We start from the raw sequence: 27,146 nt of genomic DNA, 5'->3' as shown, positions 1-27,146 counted from the left end.
CAGCAGGCAAAACTGGTAGTGTCTTGATATATGGTGGCTTATCATCAGCATTGACTATCGCTCTGACAGCTTCAGTATCCATGGTCTCGGTCTTCGCTGGTAATCTAGACAATATATCTGCATCGGTGTTCAATTTACCTGGCTTGTATGTAATACTGAAGTTGTATGAAGACAGTGCGGCAATCCATCTGTGGCCAGTTGCATCTAATTTTGCTGTAGTTAAAACATATGTGAGGGGGTTATTGTCTGTAAACACTGAAAATGTCTGTCCTGTAAGGTAATCTGAAAACTTTTCCGTAATTGCCCATTTTCAAGCTAAATTTTCCAGTTTATGAGTAGGATAATTTCTTTCAGATTTACTAAGTCCCCTGCTGGCATATGCAATAACGCGTTTAATCCCATCCTGTTCTTGATACAATATCGCTCCGAGTCCACTTTGACATGCATCAGTGTGTAACTCAAATGGACTGCTGAAATCAGGATATGCAAGCACTGGCGATGAGGTTAATTTCTCTTTCAATATAGTTAATGCTTTGTCTTGAGATGGTCCCCAATGCCATGTCAATGGAGGCAGTTTCTTTTTTCCTCTGGGTTTCTTTCCAGTTGCCATGATATCTATCAATGGTCGTGCAATCTTTGAAAAATCCTGGATAAATTTCCTGTAGTATCCTGCGAAGCCTAAAAATTGTCGTACATCTTCAGGAGTTTTAGGAGTAGGCCAGTTTAAGACTTTGTCTACCTTGTCTGGGTCCGCCTGTACCCCATCTTCAGAAACAATGTGACCTATATACTTTACCTTTTTCATGAAGAAAGAACACTTCTTAGGGGAGAGCTTCAGACTAAATTTCCTAAACCTATCAAAAACTTGCTTAAGGCGGTCAAGATGTTCGTCAAATGTCCTAGAGAAAACAATTACATCATCTAAATAAATAAAACACACTTTAAATGATCTCCTAAACATTGTTCTTGTAGTCTTTGATACGTGGCCGGGGCATTCGCAAGTCCAAATGGCATTTTATTGAATTCAAAAAATCCTAATGGCCCAACTGTAAAAGCTGTTCGCTGCTTATGCTGTTCTAAAATTTCGATTTGATGGTACCCAGATTTCATATCTAATACAGAAAAGTAACAAATCCCAGTAAGTGAATCTAATATTTCATCTATTCTTGGCAGTGCGTAGTTATCCCTCACAGTCCGTAAATTCAGCTGTCTATAATCCACACACATGCGTAAGGACCCATCATGTTTCCTGAGTAATACCACATTAGAGGAAAATGGTGAATGAGATGGTCTGATGATTCCACTGACTAGCAACTCTTGTATGTGGTTTCTTACTACATCTCAATGTAGTGGTTATTCAGATAATGTTTAATTTGAAATCTATATACAAATTTGTGTAGATTTATTAAAAATCAATTAATAAACATTATTACAATTACACAAAAAACATTTCATAGTATTACTAAACAGAGGTGTAGTACGAGGAGCGCACGGAACTCTGGGTAGAGAATGCCTACCGTGGGTCACGAGGCCAGTATTTTCGCTGGAAGGTGTGTCTCGACTTCTGTATGCGATTGGTCGCTCTACCATTCCTTATTGCGATATTCAACCAATGAAGAAAAAAAAGCCTTATTTCCCGTCCTCGGTAGCATAGAAACACATGCTTTCGAAGCCAAGATTTTGACTACGCTTAAGTTGGACAAGTTACAAAAATTTCAGCGAGATGCTTTATCTGCATTATTGAAGCGGGGATGTATTTGTGTCTGTAAAGACAGGGGATGAAAAAGCCTGTGTTACCAAGCGTTTGTACAGGTCTGAATGTTCAGCACGAGCTCGTAGTTCCATCCAGGGGCGGATCCATGAATTGCGGTTACGGGGGACGCCACTTTATGAGGAAGCTCCTGGATTTTACAGATTTTATAGGGTTTGAAATATGTGTCCTATTTAGTCATTTGTACTATTTACTATCATTTTTTATAAGGTGAAATTAATAAAATGACGCAAATTTTAAGGTTTTTTTTAGAAAAAATTAAGTTCTCCAAATAAAGTATTTCAAGAAATCAAAAGATTTTATCATTTATTTCTCCGGGAATGGAAGAAATCGTTGCTTCTTTAATCGTTTAGTACATTTTTCTGAACAAGATACCACGATTTACCTTAAATTTGAAAATTTTAGGGGGTCACCGGCTGTACCGGGAATATTTACGGCGATCCCCATTCGTCCTCGATAGGTTACGTAAGATCACGCATTTTAATGAGTTATGCGAAAATATTGACCTTGTGACCCACGGTAGGTAATCGTAGAGCGACCGACCGTGGGTTTCCGACGATGACATGTGACTTACTATAACTTTTATATAAAATGATCATGATCAAATTTCAATGTATCCTTAAAAACAGCAAAAGAGGGCCAAACATACAGCAAGCTATTTACTATATGTTACATAATGCTGAAATATTTCATAATTGGGTATTGTTCTAATTGTTTTCTTTAAAGATACCTCAATACTGTAAGGGAATTCTTGTATTTTTCAAGATAAGCACTCTATTAGATAGTGATTTCTGAAGATTTTTATTAAATAAATTGTGCGATTTTCATTACACGATAGATTTTTCCATTTTCTTTTAAATATATAATTCCATTGGTAGAGGATGTCAGGCGCACATACGGGAGAGAGGGGGAGGGGTGCTAAATTGAGGTTTCGAACCCATCATCCGCTGAGCTTGGTAGAAAATAAATATATTTGTCTATTTTCATGCTTCCTGAAGAAGAAGAAATTGGATCCGCGCTGTGGGATGGGTGGGTGGGTGTGTCTGTGTACGTGTGTAACTCCGCTCGCTCTAAAGGTAACACCGTCATCATATTAATTCTGTCTAGAGGTGTTTATAAAATTAAGTCATACATGGGCTAAAAGAAACCGAGGATTTACAATACAGATGATTTGATTGTCTCTCTTCCAACTACATGTACAAAAGAATTTCGCTCATATCTAATGATCAAGCATGGAAATATTATATTACTCAAATGGGTATATAAATGTTCTTTTGCACAAAAATAAACTAGTAAATTAGGTAACGAATTGTAAATAGAGTGCCACTAGTTAGCACTTTCTGAATCAGAAATTAAAATAATTTACAGTGGAGACCTAAACTAGATATGAAATTGTCAAAGATTAAGGTTAAAAACTATAAAAGCAGCATCAAGCTCTTAAAGAGGTTCGCACCTGACATTTGGAGTAATGTCAATTTTTTGGAAAGTATATTTTGGATTTCTACATTGAAGGAGAATTAGGAAATTAAAAAGAAAAACTGGGGTCGCAACGCTTGTTATTGAGCTATAGTGTTCTAAACATGACCTTTTTGCACTTAAAATTTATTCAATTAAACTTGATTTTTCTGTTAGTGTCAACACAACATAAGCAACACAAATCAATAATTACATAAAATAGATACATAATCATGTCCTCTAACACTACAGATGAAAAAAGAAATTAATACTAGTAAAGGAAATAAATAATGACCTTTTTGCATTTGATATACGAAAAACTTCATGATATCAAAATTGAGAGTTTAAAAGAACATATTAGGAGTAATGTCAATTTCTAAAATTTTACATAATTTTCAAGGTCTGGTCTTCCAGTTTAAAATGCAACTTTAAAAAGTGGGGGTTAGAGATCAAATTTTTGAATTATTGGCGAAAATACTGAATTTTTATACAAAATTTCGAATAAATTAATTAAAACTTTTTTAAGAGTCGGTGTTCTGTTTGGAAAAATATATTAACCAAGTTAATAAATTACATTTGAACTAGTTTCAATTCTCAACTACCTGTATCATAAATTATAAAACTGAAATACACGATTAGGGGTATAAAAATAGATGATAAATTGGATGAAACAGAAACTGTAATACCATGCAGAATTAGAACGTTTTGATTAGTGAATCCTTCTGCCACAAAATATAGTCCCTGTCAAACCCTTTCAAAATTTGAATTGACACAAAAATTTTCAACTGGATAGGGTTCAGCAATAGATGTGTAATATATTTGCACCAATGGGATCAGTATTGAACTAGTGAATACTTAGTTATAGCATCCTGCGCAGTTGTACTCAAAAGCTCAGGAGCCAACTTCCTTTTAAAAAGAGCCAATTTTAAACTCCCATTAAATCTCTATGGGTGGAGAAAGAGAGCAACCCACGCCTAATCAGCTTTCTACAAGTCAATCTATGTGTAAGTGCATTAAAGAACATGCAGGCATAGTCTGTGTACTAAGAATAACTAGTTTTTATATTTTCTCTAACGAGGGTCGTCGAAGTGCAGTTATAGTTGTGCTAATCCACAACAAAATGTCCACAAAGCGAAGCATTTACTCACATCTTGTATAATAATTTGTAAAGGCGTTATTTTATGTCCTTGTTTTTGAGCAATCAAAGTCTGACTATTTCAATTTTGCGCAAGATAGTATCTCTGATAGTGTGTTACTGGCTACCAACATCTTGAACATAAGGAGTTTCATTATCATGACCTTGGCCTTGCGTATATTTAACCTTGAAAACCAGTTGAAATCCAATTCTTTATGCAGGGGACATATAATTCCAACAAGTTTGATAAAAATGGGAAAATGGATGTAATCTAACTTATTCTCAAGAAATTTCTTATCATTGACCTTGGCCATCCGCACGTAACCTTGACATTAAGTTGGCTTAGCTATATGTCTTAGATATTGTGCACTAAGCCAAACCAACTGATTAACATTGTAAACGAACAAGAAAGCGTAAGTTACCACCAGTGCCGCAACTATATCGAGAGGGAGTGCTTTATCACGAAAATCTTAATATTCATGAATGTACAAAACCACATTCACTGCGAATCGAATTCAAATCTGAACACCGTGGACTGCCAAGTATACGTACATATATACTAGTAGTACTTGTAATATGGGAGCCTTCCAGAAATATTTACATTTTCAATGTCTTTACCAGCTGTAGTGATAGTCATCTCCTCATGAATGCGATACAGATGTGAACGATGTGCGTATGAATCTTGATAAATATAGTACGGCTGGGAATTCCCACAGAAAGTAGAATGTAAATATATCATGAAGCATGCTGGGGTTAAGGCGTCGCAGTTCATACCCTCTAGTATTTTCAAAAATGAATTTTATTTCTTAAAAATCTGATTTGACTCAGTTTGCTACAGAAATATGCGAGGAACTAGAGATGATATATTAGTTGGGTCACCGAGGCGACATTCAACACTTTCATAATGAACCGTACTGAACGAAACATCACACCACTAGATAAGATAGAGAGAAGTGTTAGGGGCGTGCCTGCATTGAATATCAAAGGTGCGACAACGTTTACTACATGAACGCAGGGTTTATATGCAACGAATATTTCCACTACATTGTCATTTCACTCAGTTATGAGAAAGGAAACAAACGAGTCACATTATGATGTGTCTCTCATTTGTTTAAATATTACTGGGGAACGAACAGGGTCACTGAAAGAAAAGGAAATTTACTGATTTGGTGCAAGTTAGATTTTTCATCAAATTTTGTTGGACCAGCAAGAATTAATTTACCCTATAGAAAGACGTTACCTTCTGTAAAGACGACATGAAAGGACTTTGTCATTGGCACAGACATTTAGTTGTTTATTTAGGTATATTGTCATATTTTCAGAAAGTAGCCATAACCTTAAACCTGGGGTCTTAGTTCCTACTGGTTTCCAAGCTTAATTACAACAGGTAAAATAAAGTTACATTTCTTATCAAATATTCATCAAACTTTAAAGAATGAAACTTTGCATAATAATGTGAGTCCCTATTGTTTTCCAAGAAAACATAGACCGGCCAGGTCAGTAGCAGAGACGGTGAATTAAATTTCTTGTTAACCAGTTTTCTTTGTGTATTTTCTGTTCGATTTCAAATGAACTCGCAAGCTAGATTTCTACCTTACATCAAGATATTGGTTAAATACCATGGTAACTAGAATGAACATTCCAAAGGTGTATAACTGAAAAATTGTTGAGTGTGACGAAAAACACCAAGCAATCAACCAATCAATCAATCAATCAAATCAAATCAAATCAGTCAATCAATCAATCGATCAACCAATCAATCAACCAATCAAATCAAATCAGTCAATCAATAAAATAAAATAAAATAAAATCAATCAATCAATCGATCGATCGATCGATCGATCGATCGATCAATCCATCCATCCATCCATCAATCAATCCAAACGCGTGTGTGTTTTAACTTCAGTAATACTTGCAGGATATGATATCACGATACGTCATGATGCGAGGGGATTCCCCGCCTTGTGCAGCGTTTGTTACACTTTGAACTGAACTAAAATGAAAACAATAAAGATAAATCTCATAGATACACTAGAGATTACAAAATTGAGAGTAGGGCAAAGACGTACACCTGGAAACATCAGAGACGTTATCAGGTGCATACAAGGGGTAATCATCCCCTGTTGACCGGTCACACCCGCCGTGAGCCCTATATTTTGATCAGGTAAACGGAGTAATCCGTAGTATAGAACGGCCAAACAATTGGTATGAAACCAATCCAAAAATGAACTCGGACTGCACGTGAGCACGAAGCGTCTGTTTTCTGGATGGAGGAGGAGTAAACGTCATAACACGTGCAGGACATCATCGGCGTTAGAACGGGATTGGAGAGGGCGACCACCATCTTCGTTTGTCATCCAACAGTTCAAACTTGGATCTCTGACTGCGTGTAACTTAATGTCTGCACGTGTAACGTAATGTCTGCACGTGTGGGTGGTGACCATCAACATGATAGCCATGGTTGTCGGAATTAAATACGCCGGTTTCGAGATACGTCGGAGTTATTTCCCTTTGGAGAACTCTCGTACATAGTAAGGCGCGAAACAATTTGTTTACACGCGGGAATGGGGCAAATATTCATCACTGCGTAAGTGAATGTACACAAACTAAGTAAGAGATAGGTATTTAAGGAGTAATTAAATACATATAATTCTTATCATATCACGTTATTTCGTTGGTCATAAGTACCATATCTAAGATATTACTTGCAAATATGACATTGTTTTTATTTTTCCACTTTAGTAAAACATTTCTTTCGGTAGTATATTTTGTATATCCCACATTTACACATTTAAAGAGAAGCCGCTTTTAATACATTTCATCGTCTTCCTCGTTGACTGTAGGTGCACACTATCCCACTTAGGCATGAAAAGTTCCACTAAATGCACCTCCTATACAGAAGAGTTCGTATCTCAAAACTGGCGTATTGAAAATGAAGAAGGTGCAAAGATCAGCGAAAAGCAAAAATAGAGGAAAAGAAAAAGGCCTTATTCGGGAAAAGGATAACTTCTTCCTATGAAGGTTTGCTTTGAGTTCTATATAGAGTCTTAGATTGAACCTTTTCTCTATCGTTTACATTTTGTTGACAACCACCCCACCCCCAGTTCTGACACCTATGATTAAAATTACAATAACTGGAAAAAGTGGTCGGCACATATACATAAGATTCGATTATTGTTAGATGTCACTCCGAAAGTATTCCTTTCGAATGTCATGCACGTGACACGTTGAGTGTCTTGTTTAGTGACTGGGCAGTATTGTACAAATACATGTACTAGAATAATGTTCTTCCTTTGACACTGGAAATACATGTACTAACACAGATGGAATATTTTGAATTTACTAAACATTCAACAAGCCTTGGCCATTCTGAAAACGATTCAAGCTCCCTACGAAGTTTAAGTTCATTAAAGAGGGTCCAGTGACGAACAGGCACTGTCTATAGTATAGGTGGCGCGTACATGACATATAACAGTATAAGGTCGCATCATTCCTCGTTGTTCCTGAGATTGTCTGTGTATTTCAGCATGATTTTCCCCTGTCATTGTTATATGTACAATACAAAGGTCACTTCCGTGAAGAAGTTATTCGCCCTTTTTAATATATCAGTAAAGTTTGAAAAATATATTTTATATTTTTACATCATAATTCTTAAAATAATTAAAAATTTGCTGATCCCAGAAAACTGATGTACCAATCTCAATCTTACTTAATTCACATGATATCCTTACTCTCGTAAAAAACAAAACGAATGACCAAGTTAAAATAATATCTGAGATGGAGAAAGACCCATTTCTTAAGTAGTCAAATGAATAGCAATGGAAAAAGAATCATCACATTATATTATATGAGGGGGACACAGTTTTAGATAAGAGCTCTGGCTTATCGAACACATACTGATATATCCGTCCGATATCAATAAACGGTAATAAATTCATTTCATTAGCAATATATGCAATTAAAGTTGAAGAAGTATTCTTATTATCAGAATATGTTGATTTAATGCTTTCCTCGAAAAAACTCATTTAAGATTTACGTGATGTTTTTCCCTTTACTTCCTTAGATTTCGATGAGTCATGTTGAATTCAGCTGATCGTCAATTTCAGAGATTTACGTCGATTTCAGAATATCAAATGATAATCCTGAAGTTGGTATCAGAGTCCTGTTGATTAGGCCTCGGAGCCGAGCATGGTACTTCTCATGTAGTCTGGGTCATCCCCACGTTTGTGTATGTACGCCGACTCCGCAGACTACTGACGATTTAGAGCGCACTGCCTTTCATATGATTAAACTGAATAATGTAAGCTAGGAAACTCTGCAGGTAAAATCACATTGGTGACTGCACCGGACGTACCAAAGACGTGCATTTTGTGGTATCTGTTTGTTTAGGGGGCCAGTCTTTAAAACCCAGAGATATCGGATATTGGACTGTCTTTCGATGCATCCGTGGAGTTATTTTGAAATTTGAGTATTCTGTCTTTACTAAAGATCTCCAATTACCTACAGACACGTTTGTAATCTTACCATTTGTACTGCGGATCGAGTGAGCCAGATTCTTCGACATAAAGTACAGAAAAGTCATTAATCTTTACAAGTACAGAATTAATGATTGAACTGACAGATGACTTTGTACATGAAAACACTAGCTGTCGTATTTTATTTTTATTTTCAATCAGTATATCCGATGTGGGACACTGACATTTATGAAATACAAAAGTATAACACACACATAACACAAACACACACAACACAAACACACACAACATAAACACACACACAAGCATCTTATCATACGTCATACAAAAATAGGGATTTTTGCTCCTTTTTTTTTTTTAATTCATTAAATATTTGGAAAGTTTTGTTTTGTGCATGCCTCGGGTGCACCATTAACTAAATTAAGATGCGCTGATGTCATAATGCTTCACAGTATTTAGAGTGAGAATGAGGACAACCAAGAGGTATAACAGTTTGAAAACCAATGGACATACATAATACGTTTGCAAAATGCCAAAATCACGTTTTTCTCTTCATAAGTTTTCAGAAAGTCTATTTTAAGTCCAAAAAACCTGAGAATGCGATCCTTCCATGTTCTCCGCGGTCTCACCACACGGGGTTCTTCTGCAGGAGAAAGTCCCGTGGTGCAGAGGAAACTACACTGTAAATGCCTTGGTTTCACGGGCTTGGTCTTCTCTTCTTCGCTCTTGGTGGCATCCTGGGTATCTGGTGCAAGTTTAAAGGTTTCTATACTCGATAGAAACAGCCTTCGAGGAATAAACTTGTGTATTTTCCCAGTTTCTAATGCAGTAAGCTCCCCAGGTTTGTCCAGTCCACTTTTGACTGGCTTGGTTTTCTGTTTTAATTCTTGTAATTTAACGGGTTTCTGTAGACACTTATTTTTCATTTCCTGGCTCGCTTCTGAAGTGTTCACATCTTTTCTTTCTACCATAACACTGTTGTCATCCTGATCTAGTTTCTGGACTGTTATATCTTGGAGAACTATTGCACATGCCTTTTCGACAATACTCAGAATATATGCTGCAACATCCTCTGTTTTTATATCAAGTTCTTCGCCACTGATCTCAGGAACAGAATGTGTGATTTGTCCGTTTTCTGCATTCAGTCTTGCGCGTCCAATGGTTGTTTCATTCTCTGCCTCCTCATTCAGTGCGGCCTGTTTGCTCTCAATGATTGCCTTGTCTTCTGACTCTTTCTCCAGCACTGTCTCTCCAGTTTCCATGCTTGTCTCTAACACATTTCTCTTCTTTATTTTCTTCGGTTTATACCACTGCATGAAATATTCATCATTAGCCCATGACGGCAGGAATGAAGAAACATTTGCATTATAGCAGCTTTTAAAACTTCTATTTTCGAGATGGTGTCATAAACCTGTTCATACGGTACAAAGTCATTTTTCAAATCATTGTAGTCTGCCATAGAACGGAAAATATTTCTAAAAATCTTTTGATTTTCCATTTGCATTACTCTTATCTAACGTACTCCAAGCAAGTGCACAGTATGTTTATGTTTGGTCGTAAGGGTGAGCGTGTTACGTCGTACACATTATGACATAGCTACATTGTGACGTTCTGTAAATCGCGGTGACGTTTAAAAAAGAAATCTATACGTAGTTGCGGTCTCGACGGGGAGTTTGATTCTCTGAAAGAAGAGCATACACTTTCACCCCTTTCTTGCCCTGCTTTTCACTCACAAAGCACATCCAGCCGCGTAGCCAGAAAGAAAATGGGAAGTTTCTAGTATACCTGACCCCAATAGCACGTGCACACTATGTAATGTACTGTGGTATGCAGAAATGGGAAATTACAAGGATAAGAAATATATCATTAAATGAATTTTAAAACAGGGTAAATGTACCTTCAGAATACGGTGGATGGTGCTATAAAAACATACAGTACACGTATATTCTTAAAACACTTTTGCGTATCCATGTCCTAATTTGACCGAATATCAAGTCGATGTCACGTCTCCGTATTTAAGTGTAAACAATTGATAGCATATCGCCTTATTCAGGTCAATTCAGATTTAGTTAATAAACAATGAATTTTGATCAATTGATACCCAATATTTATTGTTTACACAACATTTGGAATCACGTTTCAATGACAAAATGGGCTGTACTGCCACCTGATAACGTTCACTTATGTCTACTCTCCGAACTTTGACCCCTGAAGAGGAGATACCAGACGGTATAAAAGGAGAGGAAGAGCGCTTTCTCGCCATACCTTGTCTTGCTGCGTCAGTGAACGTACGGACAAACCAAACCCTAAATCCGCCATCGTACAGAAATTTGTACTCTAACATCAACCAAAAGGAATCTAACATCAAAAATGGCAGAATCCCAGTGTCGTCAAAATTTCCACCAAGAGAGCGAGGCCGGCATTAACCGCCAAATCAACATGGAATTATATGCCAGCTATGCCTACCAATCCATGGTAAGCTATATCTGTAATCGTATAGGAAAGATTATTTTCACCTTCACGGTTATTCACTTTTAACGTACATTTAACTGGAGCCGTCCTGAACTGTCATTTTTTAATCATCATTCCATAAAATGACAACATTGTACTATATATAGTAACCTTTACTAGCCATGTGTTTCTGTGTGTACTGTAGTAACCTTTACTAGTCATGTGTTCCTGTACAATGAATTTGAATTGATCTTGAATTACATTAAAAAGCTCAGTTTACATTGTACGTTTGTCGTCTGCTTCTTGTAGTCTTTCTACTTCAACCGTGATGATGTGGCTCTCCCTGGATTCAGCAAGTATTTCAAAAACGCTTCTGATGAGGAACGCGAGCATGCCGAGAAGCTGATGAAGTACCAGAACAAGAGAGGGGGGCGTATCGTGCTTCAGGACATTGGTGTGAGTATTTATAGTAATGACGTGCAATGAGCACCACACTGAAATCAGTTGTAAACTCACATGTGTACAGATACAAAAAATATAAATACGTGTAATTAAACGATAACACACATACATTATTTAATTTGGACGCTGTTACAGAAACCTGACCGTGATGAGTGGGCAACTGGACTGGACGCCATGCAGGTGGCGCTTCAGCTGGAAAAGACTGTGAACCAGTCCTTACTTGACCTTCATAAGCTCGCAGACAAGCATGGAGATGCACAGGTAATATTTTGCACGCTTCAGAAATCATTTAAATGATCTATTTATATTGAATCACGTATTGCCTAGTTATAGCTTACTTATATATATTTTTTTTAATCAAAGATGTGCGACTTCATCGAGACCGAGTACTTGGAGGAGCAAGTGAACGCCATCAAGGAGATTTCTGACCACATCACTCAGTTGAAGAGAGTTGGAAGTGGATTGGGAGAGTATGAATACGACCGTCGCCTCGACTCTTAAAGGTCAAAGTTCATCAAAGACACCCCCTAGATATGTGAAAACTTTCTTTAAACGTGTGAACTGTTAAATTGACGGGTGTGTAATAATAAATTGAAAAGAAAAACAAATAAAAATTGCAAAAATTTACGAAAACTTCGCTTTGTACTTGACATGACGAAGGCAAGCTTTGCTTTGTACTTGACATGACGAAGGCAAGCTTTGCTTTGTACTTGACATGACGAGGGCAAGCTTTGCTTTGTACTTGACATGACGAGGCAAGCTTTGCTTTGTACTTGACATGACGAGGGCAACGTATGGTTGAAGAAGAGATAGTCTGAATAAAATCCTTAGATATTTTATGTAATTAATCAGATTGAGTCAAATGTCTACATAAGAACACTGTATAATAGCACGGCTTCATGGACCTATTTATGCATTCATTGCATTTAGTGAAAACTTGCTTCAATCATATCGTTAGCAGTGCTAGCGACCGCCTAAAATAGTGGGGTTCAATTATATTCATATGCGATCTATGTAGGTTAAGTTACAGATTTCATTCATTAGGGTCAGTATAGACAGTAAGTAAACAAAGCTCTGCTTGCTGCAGTTCTGGGAACCAGAGAGCTACAGGCCTACAGCTGGTACTTTACAAATCTGTCTATGCAAGTAAAAAAAAAAAAAGCGTATACCTAATGTAGTCGCACTCAAACCAACCGCCACATTTGAACGGCATAAACACTCGTCTAACATGTTATCTGCTGCGTACCCGTGAGTTTAGTCTCGTTACGGGACATGTTATCTGCTGCGTGCCCTTGCATTATGTACATGTACAGTGTATTATCTTCGTAAACAGTCGATAGTGTCTAGTTCAAAGTTCATGTTCTCAATAATATCCTTAATTCCAAGGGTTTCGTTTATCAACATCATATTTTAAAAAAAACAAAAAAACTTTCCTATATTTAGATGTTATCGTCGTGGCTTGTTTTTGTATGTTATCACACAGCGCATTGTAGACATATCTAAAGATCGCCTTTCACATGCACGCACAGTCGGATGAGGTGTGTGTAGGGACGGGGCCGGCGCATACAGCTGAGTAGAACTTCACCACTATCTGACAAGTTTTATCAAGCAAAACAAGAGAAGGGGTAGATTCGTCCTTCAGTGCACGGGTTCAATTAATCGGTTACCAGCTTACATTTCCACAACCATTCACTACTAGTATAAAAATGGGGGGGAACAAGCCAAATTAATCGAACTTTGTATGTTAAAAAAAAACCAACGAAACAACGAAAAGAGAGTTGTTAGTAATGATTTTAGATATCTCATGCAAATTTTCATAGACGTCTCTTTAAAAAAGTAAGGGATGTATTTTTAAATCAAAGATATTCTAAGTGAAAGATGTCTCCAACAGTAAAAGAGATGCCTCTCTAAATGAAAGAGATATCATCATCTCTCAATATAAGAGAAATCGCTCTACATGAAATACGTGTCTTTCTTGTCTCGCTGTGTTGAGAGGTGTCTCTTAACTCAGTCTAATTATATCTAGATCTTCCATCCGCTCCCCAGTTACTGTTTTCGATACGTCGCGTATCGAAAACTGGATAGCGGATGGAAGATTGCTCTCAACTTCAACAATTATCTTTTCCTAAAGCGATATCTCTTTAAGACCTATCTTTTTAAATTAGAGAGATATCTTATTTTCCAACTAAATAGTAAAACGGCTTGTCCTAGGATAAATCTGTCTGACCTTGACTATAAATTGTAGGAATGGAGCAGGCAAGGAACAACACTGTAATACGGCAGCTGATGAACGTATTGTATAAATCAAAGTACTGTAAGTACTGAAACGAGACGAGGAACATTGCAAGACCGTCTGACCTAGTTTATAAACTGCAAGAATGGAGCAAACAAGGAATATCACTATATGACCATATTGGTCCCACGACCTGAAGGCAGAACCCCATGAAGTTTGTAATTTTGGTAGAGGACTACCTTGTCTACACAATTCAGTTTTTCTTTCAGATGTGAAGTACAGATGGTCAATTTTGGGGATTTTAAACCTATCCCTAGGTTCCCTGTGGAGCAATAGTCGTGAAAGACGAATAAGGTTGGACTTCTGCAGGATTTGCCAACAAGAAACATAGTTCAATGTCCAATGACTAGATGATTGCTAAAATTGTACAGACTACTCAGCTGAACTCGTCTTTTGCTTGCATATAATTATATAGCCGGTTTAAACAAGTCCATAGAAACAAACAAGTAATAAATTTCATATTATATGGCCATGTTGGCCCCACCCTAGGGCACGAAACCCCGACCCAGAGGTCACGAATTTCACAATTTAGGTAGAGAGCTTCAGGGACATCATAACCATGCATTTAGTTTTTCTCACATGTCTGAGAGTAAAGACTTCTCAAAGATTTTAAAATACATGTTCACATGGACATATTGGCCCCACACTAGCGCCTAAATCCCTAACCCTGGGGTCATGATTTTCATTACTTAGGCTGAGAGCTTTAAGGCCATCATAACCATGCATTTAGTTTTTCCTCACACGTGCCTGAGAGTAAAGATATATGCTTTATGGACATCATAAACAAACATTTGGTTTTTCTCCAACTTGCATGATAGTTGAAAATGTGCAGTTTTGGCCCCCACCCATAAGGCCTTGGGGGAGCTAAGATAATAAATTTCACAATTTACATTCCTCTTATCCTAAAGACCTTCACATAAAAATGGGAACAATTGGCCCGGTAGTTTTCAAGAAGAAGTTAAAAATGTAAAATTGTTAACAGACAAAGACAAACAACAACAGGTCATCCGAGTGACTCAGGTGACCTAGAAATCTTACTACTAAACAACAGTTACAGAATACAGAAATGTTTATTGAACAATCACTGTTCTTAAATACAGCTTGAACATATTGCACTAGTGTCAGTAACAAGTACTTATAACATCAAATATAAATATTCATCGATATCTTAAATATCAAATATTCATCACCAATTTATACATTTTACATTTAACAACACTCTAAACAAATATAGAAAAGAAAGAGGCAAATTAGTATACAATTTGGCTTAAATCATCTCAAATAGCTTACTTACAGAAAAGAAATTAAATCTGATATGGAGTCATCTTCGCAAGCCAAGGGTTTTAAGTCCGCTACCAAGTGGACTAAAAAGCCTTGGTTTGCGAAGATGATATGGAGTTCAAATACAAATCTACAGAGGTTTTTTTATTTCAAACTGTCATTAAAGGGTCATTATACATTTTACATATTTCTTTCATTATCTTTTAAATAAAGAAGCAACACATTCCCATATACATGTATTAGCACATACTTTCTCAGCATAAAATCCTTCACAGCAATTTATTTGTACAGTTATAAATCATTTGATTTTGGAATGTTCAATACTAAATGCAGGAAGGAAACGACCAAGCTGAATATTTTCTCTCTACAAGCAATGCCCTATGAATGTATGCACATATAAATACACTTATTCACCATATTGTTACCAAGTGTCATCCGACTGCATTGCAATCATCATTTTCTACAAATAGGCAAAACACTATGCCACATGAAGTTCTACATTTGGTTTTGCAGGTCAGTAAAACTGACAAATCCGTGTTTTGCTTTGAAAGTAACATTTAAAAAAATAACATTCGCATCACCTTCAGCAAGATTAATATTATCACAGAATCTGCAGAAAATTGTAAGACCAGCTCAATTCCTTCCTACAGATTTCTGTTAAACATGTATAAAGAAACTGCACATTACTTCTGATAAGTCATGTGCCCATTCCTAGGAATTTTATACAGTACAGCTTGTAATTACAGATGATAAACCTTCACAGGGCAAAGATAAACCAAAGAAATTCATTGGACTATGTAAGAAGAAGATAAACCAAAGAAATTCATTGGACTATGTCAGAAGAAGCAATACAAAGACAGGGAGAAACAACCCACAAAGCCTAGTTATAAAACTCAAAAATCAAGCAAAATAAAATACAGTTCAACTTCAGTATCTCAAACAAAGATCTCGAATATCATGGATATGTGGAAGTGATTCGGAAGTCCCAACAACTTTTTCTTCAAGTATTTTACCCTCGATATCTTGAATTCTCAGATATCTCAAAGTTTAACCTCCGTCCCATTGAGTTTGAGATAACAAGATTTGACTGTAATTTGTATCAGTTAATAATTTATCTGTAGGTCATTTTATGTTGAACCCAGGATCCCATCCAGCAACACTATAACAGCCTCAGCACTATAGATGTAAAGCTATCTTATAAATGACCTTCCTTCTGCTAAATGGACTCAAGTGCAAAAAACTGGTACACAAACATACAAAAAGTTCTAAACAGGGTACAGGGCAGATATTTCTATGATACGGAATGTTGACATATACATAAAATGCATGTATTTAGTACTGACATACTAATATCATAGTATTTAGTACTGACATACTAATATCCTAAGTTCATTTGATCTACAACAGTTTTAGAATGTTGTTTTGCAAAGGAAAGATGAAAATGGCAATGATAAAGACAATGAAGGGAATCACAGCTACTCTTGTTTATATTACAGACACACACCAATGCAACACCATAAATAAAATAAACAGAACATATCTTCACTTTTGCAGTGAGCTCTATAGTATGAAACGAGATATTACTGTAACATCGGCATTGTTTGTGGAGGTAAATGTCAAAGAGAACCAGAATTTTACTGGTTCATGGGGGACATCATTTTATGGCTTACTGAATCAACCCCAAAACCAACTGACGCAGTTAAAACTTGTTTGACAGTAATTTGTTTATAATTGTGACTGCAATCATAAAGTGATACTGCTTATTTACATTGTATAAATGTTATAAATAATAATTAAATTAAAGTAAATTAGTTCTCTTTCTGAAATGAACAATTCAATTCTTTATAAAAATCAATAGTGTGACTAAAAAAATGTTGTTTACAAATACAGATTACCTAATATAAATAAATTCCAGCTTTAAGGAAGAAACTTAAAATTGTGTATCAATCTCCATGGTGATGTAAATTCTGCGATACGGGTGACCTACGAACTCCACAAACATTGATCCTCTACGAACAGTGGCAATTCCACAGTATTATTATGCTATACAAAAATGTTCTTTCTTGTTACTTCATTCAAAAATATATTGTACATGTTATTGGACCATTTGCTTACTATTTGCAAATTACGTATTTTCAGGTACTTTAAGAAAGATAACTCTTTCATTGATAACTCACAGCACTAGTATGGACAGCCTAGAAATACTTTTTTTGTGTGATATTAATGTTTCTCCAAAATACATACTGTAAATCTGGCTATTTCTGCAAAAGATAATTCGTTTTTTTTAAAAAACAATTTTGTGCCTCTATTGGATATAAATATGTACCAATATATTTTTTTTAAAAAAAAATACTCATTATGAATTTTATCAACAAAATTTGGATTTGCCATTAAATTTTCATTCCAAAAAATAAATCGGTTGCTTTTTGTAAAACTGAATGAATGTGAAAGTTTCCAGATTTACACTATTCACGGAATTTAGAAACTGAAAACAATGTACCATAAAAGTAAATCTCTCGCATAACAATATAAGAACATTTATGCTGGGAGCATCGTCTGAAGAATCAGCGTATCATAACAGCTCTGGTAACCTCAGAGCAGGAAGCATACTGTCCACGTGGTTGACCCATAAATTAGCACACACTGCATGGTACTGGCGCCCTCCATATGTTAGTTTGGCACACTGTTCCTCGCTGTCAAAGTCTTTACAAGCGGCATCGACGTCTAATAAGCACACACCACAGGCTCGGAACTGGGAAACTTGGTCATCCGATTTCAAAATGCTAGTTTTGAAGTCTAGGTCTTTATCATCAGGCTGTAAGGATGCATTAAGTGAGAGTGAATATCCTAAATTAATCAGTTTTTATAAAATATTTAATATTGCTTTTCCATCACAGACACGGTAGTGAAAAATGCCTTATACATGTATCCATGACCTTTTTCGGTAAAAATTGGGAAAATTCACTGTAACAAGAATAAACAAGAGGCCCAGGGGCCTTATAGGTCACCTGAGTATCATGTAACAACCTTCCAATGTTTGAATTAGGTTTGTGTTTAAATATAAGAATTTTACTTTTGGATGGAAGAAACATTGAATAGCTATGTGGTCATGAAGTACATGTGTCATTTTTATGTTCAATCAATAATCCTTTTTAAAAAACCTAGGTCTGAGACATCATAAAGAAAAGGGTTATTTACTCCTTAGATAAAACCAATATACATAATAATTTCATGTCTGTCAAGCAAAGGGTTCTTAAAGTGTTGAGTAGTTGTATATATTCCTATTATTCAGTTTACCCTTGTCTTTGTGATTTTATTAGCTACAATGGTCATCTTCTCCGAAAGGAACCAGTGCATCAAGTCTGACCTCTGTCGAGCAAAGGGTACTCAAGATATTTTTAAGGGTGTAGATCTTTGCATTTTTAGTTCGATTTTTAACCTTTGATCTGATGACCGCAAAATCAACAGGGCCATTTACTCTACAAGGGAACCAGTGTATCAAGTTTGATGTCTTTCAAGGAAATGGTTCTCAGGATATTGAATGGACAAGATTTGCCAATTTTTTTCCCCAGCACATGCCCTTTGGGCAGGCATGTATACTAATTAGATTAGCTCAAACAAATACTTACATGCCCAGTAATTTATTAATTAATTTTATTAGTTGCCTTTTCCCACCAAAGGAAATCTATTTTTCCACATCTTTAGCTACAATACATCTTCTGTTCTCAATTTCATTACTAATCGAAAATGACAGAAAATAAAGTTCAAAACTACATTGCGTATGTCCTTAATCGAACTTTTCAGTGCATTTTAATTGTTACCAGTGTTATTTAATTGGCTATTTCATAATGTTACATCTGATGAATAAATTGATCGTTTGAATCAAAAGGAAAAGTACATCGCTAAAGGTTTAAGCCTCTAAATTTATATGCCATTTGGGCTTGTACTTCAATTTCCACATGCCCGCCTCTACCTTTGTGAGGCCGAAAGCATCGAATATCAGGATAAGTCAAATACTGCTGATTAGAGTACTTTAACTCTTGACCACAAAATTGGAGCCAACTCCTTTTCATGGGGTAACAGTGCAATAAGTATGATGTTTAATAAACATAGCATTCTCTAGATATATCTAGATATTGAGCAGAAATTTGGTCTACTGACCAACCTACCAACTTAACAACAGGTGCAACTCAATATGACCCCCTCCTCAAGTAATATGCATAAAAAAGGAAATTATTTATTTCAAAACTTTATTAATTACAAACACAATGTTGCAAGATTCAAAAGTTCTATCAAGCTGTGCAACTGTTATGGTAGGCAACTAATGCACGAAGTGTATAGTAGGCAACTATATTCCCGGATTGATTTAAAGTAAAAACCTTCCGCAATTAACTTAAAATATATATGTTTATATATATGCTCATCATTACCATGCTATTAGTTTGTCTACTTAATACCCAGAGACAGAGAAGAAGATTTTCAAAGAATTTCTACATTTTCACTATATGACCAATAGAGCCCCACCCTAACACAAGAACCCCTGCCCCAGGGGCCATGAATTTCACAATTTTGGTAGAGGGCTCAACGCTCATTATAATTATGCCCACAGTTTGGCTTCTTGATGTCCAGGAGTAAAGAAGAAGATTTTTTAAAATTACACTCATTTTGATGGTTTTTGCCCCACCCCTCAGGCCCCAGGGGGGCAGGGACCACAAATTTCACAATTTTTGTTCCCCTCCACCCACAGATGCTATATGCCAAAATTGGTTGAAATTGGTTCAGGGGTTTCAGAGAAGAAGCTGAAAATGTTCAAATGTTTACGCACGACGACGGACAAAAAAAGATAGCAATAGGTCACCTGAATGATTCAGGTGACCTAAAAACAATACCAACAATATATTTCCTAAATTGTATATTGTAAAGTATTGTTTTGCATCACCAACCTCTTTTGAAAAAATACAACAGAAAATTCATAGTAAATGAGGATCCTATGACAAAAGAAAACAACTTTAAAAAGTCACAACAAGTTTCAAAATAATTTTTAAAACCTTCGTTATAAAAGTTGAGTTTTACGTTTATTTTTAATTCAAGAGGAACAGGAATTTACTTTGTTATATACGTTAATTCGCTGTATCCATATTCGTTTTAAACAAATAATTTTTATATAGAATATATAAAGAATTTGCTGGGGAATTCGGTTTAACTTCAATATAGCCGTAAATTTGCCATATTCATGTTCGGTATATTCAAGTTTTACTGTATATTTTAGAATGAAATACATTTCCTGTATACAAACCATCATGTTGCCTCCAACAAGGAAAGCCGCCAAGTTATTCCATACCAAGTCTATATCTTTCATTTGTTTTTTCAATTTCTCATTGAAGAGTCCTTCAAGTAAAATATATACAACTAGATAAACATACATTATAATGACTTTATACTGTCCTTGTCACACTCCGAAAAATTCCCCCCAAAATGTTATACAATTGTAAATCCATATCTGTAAGTTACAGTGGTAGCCAAGATATTCAGAGTTCGCTATAAATGAAATATACCCTATCAAACTCATCTTTGCTAGCAAGAGTGATGCTTCACAGTGTTTCTCTTTTCACAAGAAAAAAGAAACACCACGAAGTGTCACCCTCGGCTAGCGAAGATGTATCAAACTGTGTGATTAATGATATATATGTACAATGTTTGTTTCATATTAAATATCCTCTGGGGGAAAAACCGGTAGCAGATATGAGATATCATCCGTTTTACCTGTGGACCCAATAGACAGATTGATTCTGCTGGCAACTCTGTAGATTTCAACAATACCTGTAAAACAAGTGTCAAAATTCAGTCTTACAGTAGTTCTTGTTCAAGTTGTAGAGAGTGTTTATACTTAAGACTTTATAAGTATTTCAAATCAACTTGGGTCTACTTTAAGCTTAGCCACCTTTTTTGCATGGGTAAATTTTGTAATTATTTTATTTCAAATTATTTCCATCTGGGTTTTCTTTTGTTAAAAATATATGGCCTAGTCAGTATTTTGTAAAATATATGTCCTGCAGTCAGTATTTTGTATAATATATGCCTTGAAGTCAGTATTTTGTAGAATATATGCCTTGAAGTCAGTATTTGAGCCCTTAACATCTGAACTACTCCATGCTGTATTACCTTTGACATAGTGATACCCTCTAATATTTTACATATATTGGGCTCTCTTATCATTGTCACATGAACCTCTTCTGAGCCTACTTACCCAAGTCTGTCACATTCTGAGTGCTCATACTTTTGTCAAGTTATGAACCCTCCTACCTTTGAATTTTCTGAGCACATTTACCTTTGCCCCATTATGAACCCTCTTACCTTTGACATATCCCAAGTCCTTTTACCTTAATGTATATCATGAACCCTTAACCTTTGACATATCCCAAGTCCTCTTACCTTAATGTATATCATGAACCCTTAACCTTTGACATATCCCAAGTCCTCTTACCTTAATGTATGTCATGAACCCCCTTACCTTTGACATATTCTGAGCCCTCTTACCTTTGACGTATTCTGAGCCCTCTTACCTTTGACATATTCTGAACCCTCTTACTTTTGACGTATTCTGAACCCTCTTACCTTTGACATATTCTGAGCCCTCTTACCTTTGACATATTCTGAACCCTCTTACTTTTGACGTATTCTGAACCCTCTTACCTTTGATGTATTCTGAGCCCTCTTACCTTTGACATATTCTGAACCCTCTTACCTTTGACGTATTCTGAGCCCTCTTACCTTTGACGTATTCTGAGCCCTCTTACCTTTGACGTATTCTGAGCCCTCTTACCTTTGACGTATTCTGAGCCCTCTTACCTTTGACGTATTCTGAGCCCTCTTACCCTTGCCGTAGTCTGAGCCCTCTTACCTTTGACGTAGTCTGAGCCCTCTTACCTTTGACGTAGTCTGAGCCCTCTTACCTTTGACGTAGTCTGAGCCCTCTTACCTTTGACGTATTCCGAGCCCTCTTACCTTTGACGTATTCCGAGCCCTCTTACCTTTGATGTAGTCTGAGCCCTCTTACCTTTGACATAGTCTGAGCCCTGCTCAGAAGTAATGACTTCATTACACACTGCTGAACTACTGATAGAGTTGAACACGGTATTAGCGTCTTTGATCACTTTGTAGCACTTCTCTAGACATTTCTGCCATTCATGCATATGTTTGTCACTTCCCTTTGAACACAAACACAAAACATTACACCTCTACATTTAGCTGTTTAACTACTGAATAAAGACTCTAATTGTTCTCCATAAATATCTTATGCCCTGTTTAGCATACTTTGTATGCATGTCAAGGAATAGTGAAAACAGTTAAAAACAAAGATAAACTCCAATTTCAATTAACTATTCCAAGTAAAGTTTTCTTACAAGCTTGCATACTTTGTTCAGAATCTCTGTCATATCCGTTAGAATAGTCTATCATTTGTTCAGGATTTCAAGTCGTATAAAGGGTCAGTACAGAAATATACAAAGCACATGTCACCACATCAAATATCTCAATATCAAAAACAGAATACTGTTACTGACTGGTATGTCCTCCATCAAACAACTGTATCTGTCTCCCAGAACAGGAAGTGGGTCTGTCCCTTTACTGACAGGTGGCAGCACTGGTTCTGTATCAAAATAATTTCCCATAATTCATAAAACAAAGAAAGGAAACAAATAAAAGAACTACATTTTCAAAATAATCAAAACATTCGTGGATCTAATGTCTGTTTTTTATGTCTGTTTTTTATGTCTAAGGCTACAACAATACATTCCAGGTTCTAATGTTTGTTTTTTATGTCTAAGGCTACAACAATACATTCCAGGTTCTAATGTTTGTTTTTTATGTCTAAGGCTACAACAATACATTCCAGGTTCTAATGTTTGTTTTTTATGTCTAAGGCTACAACAATACATTCCTGGTTCTAATGTTTGTTTTTTATGTCTATAAGGCTATAACAATACATTCCTGGTTCTAATGTTTGTTTTTTCATGTCTAAGCTACAACAATACATTCCAGGTTCTAATGTTTGTTTTTCATGTCTAAACACACTTTGCATCATAATTATAAACTTTTTAGTGCAGTTTGATATGTTTGATGTAGATCTATATATTTAAAGTGCTTATCTAGATTTCATTTCTATGAATACCAAATGGCATCTGCATTAAAAGACACCAGGGAACAAAACATTGGACCATTTGGCTTTCTCACAAATTTATATAGCAACCATTTGGCAATCACATTTCATTGATATCTCTCTCTTTCAATCACCTAACAGAAGAAACATGACCTAAGCAAATGAAAGAAACTAAAACAGAAGCAACTTTAACATGTATAATAGTTACTGTTTAATATCTTAACAAGAATATTCTACTCATAATGAGACATCAGCTGGATAAGTGCCATCAGATTAGACCTATGCTATGGCCAATGAAGTATCTTTATCATGCCAACACCTACCATGACATCACACCTGTCTTCAAGTCTCACTGAAAGACCTGTTGTTTCCACTTCTAATGTTAAGCACTTGGTCAAGGGACAATAGCTATGAAAGTGATGGCAACCTTTTTTTTTCAATACCTCTCAATGACATGGGGATATATAGTGATGACTAATAAAAACATTTATTTTGTACAAAAAACAAGAGAAATCTTATACAACTACGTTAGTTAACCGCTTTTAGTGTAAAGAAAAATATAAGGAAGAATTATTGGACAGCAGGCCAATATTTATCTAATCACCAAAATTACATATTCAAGTGCCTGCTTTGAGGGTAAAAAGTGTTTGAGATCATTTTAAAATTATTAGTGCTATTACTGAAATATATGAGATGGGGGCAATTTTCATTGAATTCAATTTTTGGTGAAAAAATGACAGCTAATGCCCATTTAACATCTATTCTAGTGTATCAGGTCCGTTTTAGCTCTAACCCATCGCTCGTACTTCTAATCCATGACCTCTCGATCACGAGTTTTCGATTGTCTGAGATACTGAGGTAACTTTTTTGTTAATTTCTCTACATGAAAATATTCTGTGCTATGTATCATATTGAGAGGTGATTATTCAAGAAATAAATTTAATTTCTGGAAATACATGAGGGTATGAACTGGAACGCTTCACGCTGGTGATTCATAAAAGTGTGCCGGCGTGAAGCGTTGCATATATTCTCACAAATATAATTTATTTCTTATATATACACTTCTGTTGGAATTCCTTAGTGCTGAAATAGACCTACTATACTCATCAAGATTCATACACGCTTTGTTCACAACTATAGCACATTCATGAGGAAATGGCTATCATTACAAATGGTAAAAATATTACCGGCAAAATCATTTAAAATTCAAATATTATATGTATCGCTTTGTGAGTTGTAAGTGTATCATTACACTCTTACAAACTACTAAATTTTTCACATATTAAAATCTAAAGATTCAAAACTTCTTTTTTTACTTTTTACCTGAAAATTGTGGAAATTCATCTCTTTCATTAGACACATTTTCTTGTTTGACTTCATCTTCAGGAATTTCCAGATTATTTACAGATTTTCCCTCCTCTTTCTTTAAATCCAGACTGTCTATTGATTTGGATTCTGGATTAATGTAAAATTTTTGATGAGTCTCAAAATTACCAAATTCATTACTGGAAATTGACTGAGAGTCCATATCTTTAACAACTGGAACTCGGCCTTTCAATCCAGGTATCTCAAGACTAGAGGTAGATATGGAATCTTCAGAGATGGCTGGATTACTAGCAAATCCAGATATGTTTCCAGCTACACTTGAAGAGTCAGGTTCATTGGAATCCGACATTGTTTTGTTAGTCACGTCCTGTGACTTTGATTTACTGGATGGAACATCCATTCCATAAAAGTTGTACAAATTCTTTTTCTTTTCCTCCTGAGCTACCGGCGTATTCACAACCTCATCCAGGTCATAACCTCGACTAAAGTCACCAAAGGCATCATCCTCTTCATCCACGTAATCCATGGGTGGAGGAGCTCTGGTATGATCATCATCCAGGTCGGAATCAGAAGACAGCTTCTTTGACTTCTGCAAACTACTGTTTACTTGAACTGCTGGTGATATTTCCATTTCAGGTTCCATAAAATCATCTCTAGATACAATACTGACGGGATTTTCCTTCACTTTGAACAATCCCATTATATCTTTTGTTTGTAAGTTTTGCTTTTTAACTTCTACCAGTTGAGGCGCCTGACTTTGAATTGTGTCATTACTTCCAGCTGCAGAATGAAATGAAGCCCAGTCATCTTTGTCTCCATCTTTTGTTACTTCCCCCTGAGAGAAACTTGACCACTCATCTTTTTGTTGATCTTTTACTGCCTCCCCTTTTGAGAAACTTGACCAATCATCTTTTGGAATACTTGTTGCCCCAGCTCCATTTCCAAACTCTGACCAATCAGAATCATCCTTAGAAGTGACATTAGCTGAAGTTGAAAATGATGACCACTCATTCTGTGTGTTACTGCCGAAGTCAGTCTCCAGCACATCAGTTTCACCATTAATCTGTTTGATATCATCAACTTTAGCATCTGTAGACACAGCCTGAAAGTCAGCCCAGGAATCCTCCTCACTCTCAACAGCAGGTTTACTATCAAATATGGAGGACACCACTGGCTTTGTGTTGTCTTCAATGATATCAAAAGCTCTTAGAGCTGCATACTTGTCCTCATCTCCAATCAAACAGTTGTCACTCTGTGAGGCCTTCAAATCGTCGGTGTCTTGTGGCTGTGGGGCACCAGATGGCTGTGTACTTGGGGCCCTCTGAAAATCTGCAAAATCGGAATCAGAAGATTCTGGGGGTGACAAGCCCAAGTGAGCCTTTGGTAAATCTGTTTGTGCTTTTGAAGTCTCCTTCTTGATGACTGGTGGTTTAGACCACAGATTTCTGGCTGCTGGGATGGCTGACAGTGTTGCGTTGCTAGGGAGCTGTGATGACTGGGGGCTGGTGAACTTTGGGAGAGGCCGGTGAAGCGGACTTTCATGCTGCGTCTCTTGTTCAGATTTCTTTCGGTTAAAGTCATCGAGGTACGACTCCAGTACTTTGAAGTCTTCGTTTTCTGACTGCTCAGATGAAGTAAATTGGCTGCTGTCACTGGGTTTGCTATCTGCAGATTTGAAGTCATCAAAGTCCTCGTCCATGCTGATCGGAGTTGAAGCACCTGATAAACACAAATAATTCAAAACTGTAATTAACAACTAGGTCAAAGTAAACCAAAATCAAGGGATGTGCAAGAAAAAATAGTGATAAATTTAAGAAATTTGCAATACAGAGCAAAATGATAGTATTCTGTGTATCATATGTATTATAGATTATACCTTTTTCTTTTCTTTTTTTTTTTTTTTTAGATAAAATCATCTAGTGGATTTATTGTATTTGATCTTCAGGGGTTATTTTACACACATATTACACATGAAATAAACATTGATGTGGAATGAAAATTTTTGTGCAGATTTTCAAAATAGTCATGGATTACAAGAGAAAATCAAATTGAAGTTCATCATAAGATGGTGTTTTTCTACCATATTAAAGGTATGTGCGTTAACAGTTCTTACAGTCTAAAATTAAATCAGCTTGATTCAATTTTTATGGACAAAAAACATTACCTATCCAATTTTATCAATGGAATGGTTCTAAAATCTCAATTAAGTCATTTGCTTTCAATTAAGTACAACACAGTTAATACACGTATCATAATATTGTTCTCACACATTAAGGCAAGTCGACACACAAAAATCCTGAAAAAATCTGAGTGTATTTACAATGTAAAATTGATCCTTC

The 27,146-nt window shown here is 36.0% G+C and overlaps 2 protein-coding genes across 7 annotated transcripts in view; one reads left to right on the top strand and one right to left on the bottom strand.

Annotated features, from left to right (window-relative positions):
• Nucleotides 1–10,908: 10,908 nt before the first annotated feature.
• On the top strand, nucleotides 10,909–12,376 carry LOC125671780 (soma ferritin-like). Its single transcript, XM_048907686.2, has 4 exons — nucleotides 10,909–11,311; nucleotides 11,597–11,743; nucleotides 11,885–12,010; nucleotides 12,113–12,376. Exons 1-4 carry the CDS (start codon nucleotides 11,207–11,209, stop codon nucleotides 12,248–12,250), a joined length of 516 nt encoding a protein of 171 aa, XP_048763643.1. The 5' UTR covers nucleotides 10,909–11,206; the 3' UTR covers nucleotides 12,251–12,376.
• Nucleotides 12,377–15,093: 2,717 nt separating this feature from the next.
• LOC125671786 (synergin gamma-like) overlaps nucleotides 15,094–27,146 on the bottom strand; it is a 32,980-nt gene continuing 20,927 nt past the window's right edge. For all 6 annotated transcript variants that reach the window (XM_048907699.2, XM_056139712.1, XM_056139717.1 and 3 more), the window contains 6 exons: nucleotides 24,805–26,526; nucleotides 22,886–22,971; nucleotides 22,381–22,531; nucleotides 21,087–21,143; nucleotides 20,620–20,711; nucleotides 15,094–18,138 (listed from right to left, as the gene is read on the bottom strand). In XM_048907699.2, the coding sequence (XP_048763656.2) occupies nucleotides 17,896–18,138; nucleotides 20,620–20,711; nucleotides 21,087–21,143; nucleotides 22,381–22,531; nucleotides 22,886–22,971; nucleotides 24,805–26,526 (2,351 nt within the window). In that variant the 3' untranslated portion in view covers nucleotides 15,094–17,895. The remainder of the gene's footprint in view (nucleotides 18,139–20,619; nucleotides 20,712–21,086; nucleotides 21,144–22,380; nucleotides 22,532–22,885; nucleotides 22,972–24,804; nucleotides 26,527–27,146) is intronic.

This window comes from Ostrea edulis, chromosome 1, assembly GCF_947568905.1.
Source record: "Ostrea edulis chromosome 1, xbOstEdul1.1, whole genome shotgun sequence".
In the NCBI taxonomy this organism is placed as follows: Eukaryota; Metazoa; Mollusca; class Bivalvia; order Ostreida; family Ostreidae; genus Ostrea; species Ostrea edulis.
Note: the sequence above shows the minus strand (reverse complement) of the source record. Positions and strands in the feature narration are given on the sequence as shown.

What these genes read in the sequence shown, in the direction of transcription:
- LOC125671780 (XM_048907686.2), top strand. Translation starts at nt 11,207, where the DNA reads ATGGCAGAATCCCAGTGTCGTCAAAATTTCCACCAAGAGAGCGAGGCC. An exon ending in GCTATGCCTACCAATCCATG is followed by an intron (nt 11,312 to 11,596) that starts GTAAGCTATATC and finishes TGCTTCTTGTAG; the next exon opens with TCTTTCTACTTCAACCGTGA. An exon ending in TCGTGCTTCAGGACATTGGT is followed by an intron (nt 11,744 to 11,884) that starts GTGAGTATTTAT and finishes ACGCTGTTACAG; the next exon opens with AAACCTGACCGTGATGAGTG.